Below are 9632 nucleotides of genomic sequence, written 5' to 3'. Positions count from 1 at the left end.
GAACCTGGGAGGCGGAGGTTGCAGTGAGCTGAGATTGCACCACTGCACTCTAGCCTGGGCAATAGAGCAATAGAGTGAGACTCTGTCTCCAAAAAAAAAAAAAATTAGAGATTCAGGCAGGAGGGGCGCAAAGTTGTGGATTGTGATTGTAGGGGAGGATATCAGTACCTTCAATGCATTCACCCTGGAAGACCACACATTTGCCCCAAAGCTGCTGTCCTTTATAAAAGCATATTTGAAGCTTCTCCTTGGAAATGACTTCCAGAGTCACCCAAGAAAACGCACATTATTATTTTGCAGTCACAACGTATTTCTGACCCATTAAAGATGCTATGCAGCTTGGTTATTCACCCTACGCACTAGGTGTGGTTTCAAATGACATCTGGCTGGTTCCAAAAATAAACACACCCACAGAAGATGAAGATTGGCCTTCAATGAGGATAACCAAATGAATGTGTCCCAAGCTGTGAGGGCAAGTTTGAAGGAAGGGTGATCGGAGGAATGGCAGATCACCTGTAGGAAAAGAATTCTTGTATGGCAAGACTTAATATGTAGCTTCCAAAAGGAATAACTTGGAGGAGTATCTTTCAGAATTTGAGCACTGATAGATTAAACATAAAATCCTCATATTTCATAGCTCCATCTGGAATGCATGAGAGCAGAGCATCTGCTTGCCAAAATGTGCCAATGGTCATAAAATGCCACTTCATGTACATGACATAGTGGTGGCTTTGCAGGGTCATATCCTTAGGAGAACTAGGCTTGGGTATTTCTCCCTCAGATCAACCAAGGGTTTCCTTTTTTTTTTTTTTTTTTCAAGCTTCTAGTGGGTATAATGCATTTTCACTTAGTAAACTTCCTTCCTTCAGCATAGAAGTGACTTTTGGTTCTTTAATAAGTAAAAAACAGGCTTGTTATTTTTTGGCCCATTCTAATTTAGGATATTGTCAGCACTGATTGAGCTCAATGGAGCTCAATCTGTATTTTTGCATTATTGCATCTCAGTACTGAAAAGATTGGAAGAGAGAGACATGTAATATGACAGAGAGAGTGTGGACACTGGAATCAGAGAGATCTGTGTTTGAATCCCGGCTCCATCATGTAGGAGCTCTGTGACCTTGGGAGACCTCTCAGAAGCTTAGGGTCCTTATCTACAAACCCTTGCAGCATTTTTGGAGGACTGAAGGAGCTGGTGCATATGAGGTGCCTGGCACAGTTCCTGGTACACAGTGGAGGCTCAGCAAGCAGGACCCATTACCAATGACAGAGTCACGCTGTGCACAGGCATGGAGCACAGTGCTTCATGCAGAGTAGGTGCTCCCAAAATTTTAGTTTTCTTAATGTTCTTGTGAACACTGAATACTAGTAGAAACAGAGGTGGGTGGCTTCCTGCAGCCCCATAGGAAGAGGGTAGAGTTGCCTCCATCTGACTGGGTGGAACTGCAAACTGGCGCTGAACCGATGGCCTTGTAAGTCCTTTCTCATTTCAGCTTCCAGGATTCCCTATCACATAGTCTAGTTTCTAGATGGGTTTCCTTACATGGCTTTTCTCACAGTGTCTTAATTGACTATGAACTGGATGAGACACAAGCCTTTCCTCATTTAGGAGAAAGAGGCACAGATGTGCCCCCTACTCTGGGGACAGGGCCCAGCTGTCACTCTAGCTCAATGTCCCATGGACAAGCACTGCTGCAGGCAAGGTTGGTCAATTTGAAGCCAAACCATGAAGCTCTTACTTAACCAATCAGCATGTTTTGTGAGGAGTCCTGACTTAGCAAGAAGCCAGAGTAAAACATTTAATGAGGTATAGGACTCAGGTGAAGTGGCTAAATAACAAATGGAAAAATCAGCAAAGGAGGTAAAAAGGGGGAATACTTGACATGGTTGCCACACCCACTGCTGACAGAATATAAAGCCCTGGAGAGGACCAAGGCTTATCCCAGGGAAAAGGAATCAGGTTTTGAAACTGACTTCCAGAGCTCCACTGCCTCCCTGCACCATGCCCTACAACTTCTGCCTGCCCAGCCTGAGCTGCCGCACCAGCTGCTCCTCCCGGCCCTGTGTGCCCCCCAGCTGCCACGGCTACACCCTGCCCGGGGCCTGCAACATCCCCGCCAATGTGAGCAACTGCAACTGGTTCTGCGAGGGCTCCTTCAATGGCAGCGAGAAGGAGACTATGCAGTTCCTGAACGACCGCCTGGCCAGCTACCTGGAGAAGGTGCGTCAGCTGGAGCGGGACAACGCGGAGCTGGAGAACCTCATCCGGGAGCGGTCCCAGCAGCAGGAGCCCTTGCTGTGCCCCAGCTACCAGTCCTACTTCAAGACCATTGAGGAGCTCCAGCAGAAGGTGAGGAGGTATATGGCACATGTATACATATGTAACTAACCTGCACATTGTGCACATGTACCCTAAAACTTAAAGTATAATAATAATAAAATAAAAAAAAAATAAAAAAAAGAAGGTGAGGAGGTGGGCACCACACTGCCAGCTTAATGAACTACTTATCTATATTTAACATACTAAACTGTGAATGGATCTAAGTCTATTCACAGTAATGCTGAGAATGATAAAGACATAGATGCACTGGTTTAGGTATGACATCAAGTAGTCTTAGAAAATCTGTTGTAGAGCCACAAAGGAAGATGCAGGCTGGTGTTAGAGTGAAGCATTAGACCAAAATCAGTCATAGCAATCTTATATGGTGTCTTACTCCAAACCAGAATGTCTGATTTTTTGGTTTGATTATGATATCCTGGTTTTGTTTTCAGAGCATTATAGCATTTTCAAAAAGTATGCACCTGAATTATTTTCTATGCTAAGAATTTCCTAAGTAAATCTTCAAATATTTAAAGCCTTTCAAAGCTGTAGCAAAAGATGGCACTTATGGCAACACAAGAGAGCTGTTGACTTCAGCAGTATCTACAGACACATGGACCATCCTCTAGAGCAGCCATGTATATAGATGACAATATGGGGCCATCCATTCTGGAAGAGAAGTAGACATAAGTAAACAGTCCACAGAGAATTGGGACTGAATACCTGGTGTAGGTTTGGGAGGGATCCCAGAAGAGGCAATATCTGAGCGGGGTTTGAAGGATGAGTGGGAGTTTATATCCAATTGTACAAGCCCTTGATTCTGGGAGGGAATTGACTGTCCACTGTTCTGTATATCTGGAAAAGTAGATGCCAGAAAGGGGTTGTGCTATTTGAATATCATTCATTTATTTACCCAGAGTTGGAGAGTGTTAGGCACAGTGCTTGGGTGGGGGATAATGAGTAAGACGGTCTCCTTCCTTCAGGAGCTCACAGTCTAACAGGGGAGATAGATGTGGAAACAAAATGATCACACAAAGGTCATAACAAGTGTTATTGATTAAGTATGTGGGTTACACAAGGGGTCTTGCTAGTAGGTGAGGGCATTCTGGGTAGAGCAAGAAGCTTTTTGCAAAGGCATGAACAAGGGCAATATGAGGGGAGAGTGGAGAAAAGTCAGCAGGTGGAACAAAGGTGGTATGAGTGTTGGATAACCAACTTGTTCTGGCTTGCCTGGGATTTTTCGCATTTTAGCATCCCAGGAACCCCTCAGTCCTAAGTAAACTGGGATGGTTGGTCACCCAACCGAAGGGTTGGATACGCAGTAACCTCAATTATTGCAGGAAGCCAGAAGCAGATAAGAATAGAATTCATGATGAATTCACATTGGTTGTCCTGGTTTTGAAATGGTCAGTTTTATGATCAAATCCTCCTTTAATCTCAGAGCTGAAAATCTGAAAGGACTCAAAGCTATTTGGGAGGAATGAGGCTGAAAGAAAACAGCATTTCACTTTAAGGCATAAGGCATTTCTTAGTATAACCCATTTCATGATTATTCCCATCCCCAGATCCTGTGCAGCAAGTCTGAGAATGCCAGGCTGGTGGTGCAGATCGACAATGCCAAGCTGGCTGCAGATGACTTCAGAACCAAGTAAGATTTTCCTAACCATCAGAGCAGTCTAGTAATGGACAGGCTGAATTGCAAAGTAATGAGCTCCCTATCCTGGAATGTGGAAGCAGAAGTTTCTATTGGGAGGATTCTTGCATTGGGTTAGGATTAGGTTGAATGTCAAAGCCTCTTCAATAGGTGCTCAGATTCTGTGTTTTAAGTTTTTTTTAATTTTTATTTCTTTTTTATTTATTTATTTATTTATTTATTTATTTTTTTGAGATGGAGTCTCCCTCTCTCATCCAGGCTGGAGTGCAGTGATGCGATCTCGGCTCACTGCAACCTCCGCCTCCCGGGTTCAAGTGATTTTCCTGCCTCAGCCTTCCTCGTAGCTGGGATTACAGGCATGCGCCACCGGGCCCAGCTAATTTTTATATTTTTAGTGGAGACGGGGTTTTACCATGTTGGTCAGGCTGGTCTTGAACTCCTGACCTCAAGTGATCCACCTGCCTCAGCCTCCCAAACTGCTGGGATTACAGGCGTGAGCCACCACGCGCAGCCCTGTGCTTTAAGTTTGATTGTAAGACACCATCCATTCTTACTCCTTTTCAACCCAATGTCTGGACTAAGTTTAAAAGTGATTTTCACATTGGTCTCTTTGTATACATTAGTCACTGTCAACCCCCTAAAAAGAAGTTATTAAACCACAAAAACAGGAGGCAAAATCCATTGCCTTTCAGAGAATCAATCAATACTTTTAGATATGACCATTATTACAATCATGAGAATCCTTTGCATTTTCCTGGGATCTTATATTTTACAATATAATTTTACATATATCATCTTCAGTTCAACCCTACGAGGTGTTAGTTTTGTCTCCATTTTACAGTTGAGGAAATCAAGCCTCAGAGAGATTAAGGTATCTATCTACAGTCATTTAATGACAAGACTGGCTCTGACTCTGAATTCAGTGTTTCTTCCACAACACTAGATTGCTTCTTGGCAAGGCTGGAAAGGATGGCAGGACAACCTGGAGCAGGCTTATGAAGGGCACTGATTCACTTGAGATGGCAAAAACAGCAGGGCTTAGTTGATAGCAACTTGTAAACGAGATTCTTAGAACAAACGTAGTTCGTGTTAGACTAAACTACCCACAGGCATTCCATCAATACCTTTTCTGTGTGTCTCAGTGACAAAATAGGCCTTCTCACTCAGTACAGGAGTATTTTCTCCCTTAATTTTTTTTAATTCAAAATATTTCAAAAAATAATAAAATTGACTAAGTCAGCCAAGTAAAGGCCGGGAACCAAAGACTTTTTTTTTGGACCACTTTTGACCTGTGGCTGTGTGTGCAGGTACCAAACGGAGCAGTCTCTGCGGCAGCTGGTGGAGTCCGACATCAACAGCCTGCGCAGGATTCTGGATGAGCTGACCCTGTGCAGGTCTGACCTGGAGGCCCAGGTGGAGTCCCTGAAGGAGGAGCTGCTGTCCCTCAAGCAGAACCATGAGCAGGTAAGAGTCCTAGCCCCCAATATCCCAATACTGAGAGCTCTGTGATCCCCCTGAATAGGATAAGGCAAGATTTGATTTGCTAAGCACCCTAGACCTAACAACATTTTGCTGGTTGCTCAAAACGTACTTTGGGGCTTGTTGGGGAATGAGTGACAGCTTACCTTTTTTACATAAAGGAGTGTGGTAAGCTGACCTATTTCCCCTTGGGACCAGACATGTATGGCTGAAAGGTCACACAAATATCTTTAAACTGCTGTCTACTGTTTGATGCTATCTATTAGCTTCTGAAGAGGTGCCAGGTAGGTTAATGACCGAGACTGGAAGGAGATAGAAAAAATTCTTATACTCTGTTTCACCTAGATAACTAGAACTCAAGGTGGATAAATGGATGGATGGATGAATGGATGGATGGATGAACTGATGGATGGGAAAAACGGGAGAAATGAAATAACTCAAATAATGGTTGATTCAGATCTCATGGCTGAATGCAATACTATGAAATCAGATGCATGTCTCAAAAATTAGATGTTTTCATGATGAAAACATGTGTCATACTCTAGTAGTATCCCATGAAATAAATAGGAGGAATGAAACCTGGTTTCTCTATATTTAAGCAGCAACAATTGTAAGCCAATTATCATGCCAGGCTTATCACTGAGCAAAGGGGAAATAAGAAAGAAATGATAGAATCTTGGATTGGGTAGAAATATTAGCAATCATTTAATGAAGCAGCCGTATCATACAGATGAGGGAAGGGATTCAGAGAAGAGGCCAGAATCTCCAGAGGTGACAGCTGGGCTTCAACTCATGTTTCCTAAGCTGCAATGCAATCCTCTTCCCATTATATTGAACTGCCTCAAAGAGGTTATTTATAGACTTCTTTCTGTGGGTTTATTTCTTCCCTTTTCTCCATTAGGAAGTCAACACCTTGCGCTGCCAGCTTGGAGACCGCCTCAACGTGGAGGTGGACGCTGCTCCCGCTGTGGACCTGAACCAGGTCCTGAACGAGACCAGGAGTCAGTATGAGGCTCTGGTGGAAACCAACCGCAGGGAAGTGGAGCAATGGTTCGCCACGCAGGTGGGCATCTAAGCACGTGGCCACTCAGGACCCGAGGTCCTCCGGGGCCCCGGAGGCAGGGTCTGATCCTTTCTCCCCTTGGGTGTTTCAGACGGAGGAGCTGAACAAGCAGGTGGTATCCAGCTCGGAGCAGCTGCAGTCCTACCAGGCGGAGATCATCGAGCTGAGACGCACGGTCAACGCCCTGGAGATCGAGCTGCAGGCCCAGCACAACCTGGTGTGTATTGTTCAGACCTGCTGGTGAGCTATGGGAACTTGGGAGGCAGAGTCTTGGGGATGCCATTGGGGCCACACACTCTCCTTAGCTCTTGGAGCTTGTGAGTTTTTTGGAATCCCATGGAGGAACCCTATGAGGAGCAGCTCTCTGACACTCTCGATCTTCCCCACCACAGCGAGACTCTCTGGAAAACACGCTGACGGAGAGCGAGGCCCGCTACAGCGCCCAGCTGTCCCAGGTGCAGAGACTGATCACCAACGTGGAGTCCCAGCTGGCGGAGATCCGCAGTGACCTGGAGCGGCAGAACCAGGAGTATCAGGTGCTGCTGGACGTGCGTGCCCGGCTGGAGTGCGAGATCAACACGTACCGGAGCCTGCTGGAGAGCGAGGACTGCAAGTGAGCACCTGGCGGGCGGCACCCCTGCAAGGGACAGGCACTGTTCTCCTGTAGGATAAAACAGGGACTTTGAAAATCAAGTTTCAGATGCCAATCAGTCTGTAGAGGTCAGAGTTTTATATTAGAGCCGTGGGAAGTATAGGATATTTGTTGCTAACATTATCCGGGCTAAAGATATTTTCTTTTACGAAAGATAGTCATGGGACTTGACTCCTTCCTCCAGTAGAGATTTTTTGGATGCTGATGGCCAAATAAATCTTTCTGTCTTCAGGACTGTCTTGTCACCACAAAAAGGAAAATGAAACTGTAACAATGATCGCTTTTTCTGATTTAAACAGAACTTTAAAATCCACTGTTTCATTAATTCTTGTTAGAATCATCTGAGGCAGGCAGAGTGGGAATCATTATCACCTTCTTATAGATGAGCATTTGAGTGTCAATAGGGATGATGATCAATAACAGTACAGCAGTTGCCAGCGAACATAATATTTTTATGAACACAATCTTGTGGAATTTTCATAATCCTGTGTGGTCGGTACTACCAGTCCTACCTTACATGTGGGAAAGCTGAGGCTTAGAAGGAGGAAGTGACTTTCTTGTGTGTCTAGGGTCATAGAAGGAAGGCTGGGATTCCACCTTACATGTTCTTTGCTCATTTCTGCCACTGTATCAGAACTCTGTAGAAGGAGTGATCCAAACAAGGCATGGCTTCCTAGGACATCAGAGAACCGGTTCTGCTTGCTTCTGTGTCTCTTTGGATTGAGTCTCCCTTGTTTGAATCACCCTTCTCATGCTGACAGTCTAACGCTTCTGCATCCCCAGGCTGCCCTCCAACCCCTGCGCCACCACCAATGCATGTGAAAAGCCCATTGGATCCTGTGTCACCAATCCCTGTGGTCCTCGTTCCCGCTGTGGGCCCTGCAACGCCTTTGGGTACTAGACACCCTGGGGCCAGCAGAAGTATAGCATGAAGACAGAACTACCATCGGTGGGCCAGTTCTGCCTCTCTGACAACCATCAGCCACCAGACCCCACCCCGAGGCATCACCACAAATCATGGTCTGGAAGGAGAACAAACGCCCAGCGTTTGGGTCTGACTCTGAGCCTAGGCCAGCTTGATCCTCCTCACCCCAGGTCCCTCTCCTGAAGTCAGTTTGAGTTCTGATGGTCAGAGGTTGGAGCTGTGACAGTGGCATACGAGGTGTTTTGTTCTCTCTGCTGCTTCTACCTTTATTGCAGTTCCCCAAATCGCCTAATAAACTTTCCTCTTGCAAAGCAGACATGATTCTCATTTGTATTCATTCTTTTCAAAGTGTTGAGTCTCTGTGTACTTCTTATAAAGCCACTTGAAAGCAGAAGGAGGACTTTATAGGTTAATCATCTCCTAAAAGGTCTTCATCACCTTCATTAACATTCATTAAGCACAGTGAGTCCCAGCATCCACTTAGGCCAGCATAAAACAAGTGGGATCACTAGGACAAGAGGCCTCATCTGAATATGATAAACATATTTCTCATGGGACCTTACTCAGTAAAATGCAACGGTGAGCATCTCTAGACAGTTCCACTCATTCTTTTAAGTCCCTACCAGGGATGACAGAAGTTAGTATTTATTGAACACCTATCAAATGCCAGGAATTGTGCTACTAATTTTTTCTCTTCCTCACAGTGAGGAAGGATCAATGGCAGGACTGAACCCAGAGTTCACTCTCTGCTTGTCAGTTACACATGAGGTGTGATTATGAGAGGACAAAATTGATTTCAAATAAGCACCCAGAGTTTATACATCCTCCTGGGGAGACACAATGCTATTAGTGCTCAAAACATCTCTGAAACTCTCCTTTGTGAAATACTGAATAACTCAATACTAAAAAGCACCACCTTGCCGTCTTCCATATTTGAGCAATACCCAACCTATTTTGAAAGTGTTTCTTTTCTCACTTGAATTGTTTAACTATGGGAACTACATATGAATTTTGGGGCCCTCCCCCTCAAAGTTATTTAGAATCATGTTAGGATATTACAAGTCAGGTGTCTGCAAATGCTAACAGTGACCATGGCACTGGTGCCTGGCTCCTACTGGTGCCCACTGATGTCTAACCAAGGTCAATGGCTCCCATTACTGTTCATGCTGTGGTTTGTGCCAAGGCCACTCCCTCAGTCTGCAGACTGTCCCCAGATTAACCAATCTGCTAGTTATGTCTTCTCTCCTTGAGATGAAGCTGATACTATCTCCCCTGCTATGATGATGCCAGTTCCATCATCACATGTCAGTCTTAAATTCTTAAATTTTTTTTTTTTTTTTTGGAGACAGAGTCTCACTCTCTCACCCCAGCTGGAGTGCAGTGGCATGATCACGGCTCACTGCAGCCTTGAACTCCCCAGGCTCAGGCTATCCTCCCACCTTAGCCTCTTGAGTACATGGGACTACAAGCATGCACCACCATGCATGGCCAATTTTTGTATTATTTGTAGAGACGGGGTTTCGCTGGGTTATCCATGCTGGT

General features: G+C 45.0%; 1 protein-coding gene across 1 annotated transcript; it reads left to right on the top strand.

Moving 5' to 3' along the window:
- The first annotated feature begins 1936 nt into the window (after positions 1–1936).
- Positions 1937–8404, top strand: LOC129017178 (keratin, type I cuticular Ha3-II). Its single transcript, XM_054457407.2, has 7 exons — positions 1937–2347; positions 3883–3965; positions 5279–5435; positions 6352–6513; positions 6605–6730; positions 6906–7126; positions 7949–8404. The coding sequence occupies exons 1-7, from the start codon at positions 2000–2002 to the stop codon at positions 8064–8066; spliced, it is 1215 nt and encodes a 404-aa protein (XP_054313382.2). The 5' UTR covers positions 1937–1999; the 3' UTR covers positions 8067–8404.
- The last annotated feature ends 1228 nt before the right edge of the window (positions 8405–9632 follow it).

This window comes from Pongo pygmaeus, chromosome 19, assembly GCF_028885625.2.
Source record: "Pongo pygmaeus isolate AG05252 chromosome 19, NHGRI_mPonPyg2-v2.0_pri, whole genome shotgun sequence".
Lineage (NCBI taxonomy): Eukaryota > Metazoa > Chordata > Mammalia > Primates > Hominidae > Pongo > Pongo pygmaeus.
The sequence above is the reverse complement of the archived record's forward strand: the minus strand, read 5'-3'. Positions and strand labels throughout refer to the sequence as shown.

What these genes read in the sequence shown, in the direction of transcription:
- LOC129017178 (XM_054457407.2), top strand. Translation starts at nt 2,000, where the DNA reads ATGCCCTACAACTTCTGCCTGCCCAGCCTGAGCTGCCGCACCAGCTGC. An exon ending in GCAGATGACTTCAGAACCAA is followed by an intron (nt 3,966 to 5,278) that starts GTAAGATTTTCC and finishes CTGTGTGTGCAG; the next exon opens with GTACCAAACGGAGCAGTCTC. An exon ending in CTGGAGAGCGAGGACTGCAA is followed by an intron (nt 7,127 to 7,948) that starts GTGAGCACCTGG and finishes CTGCATCCCCAG; the next exon opens with GCTGCCCTCCAACCCCTGCG.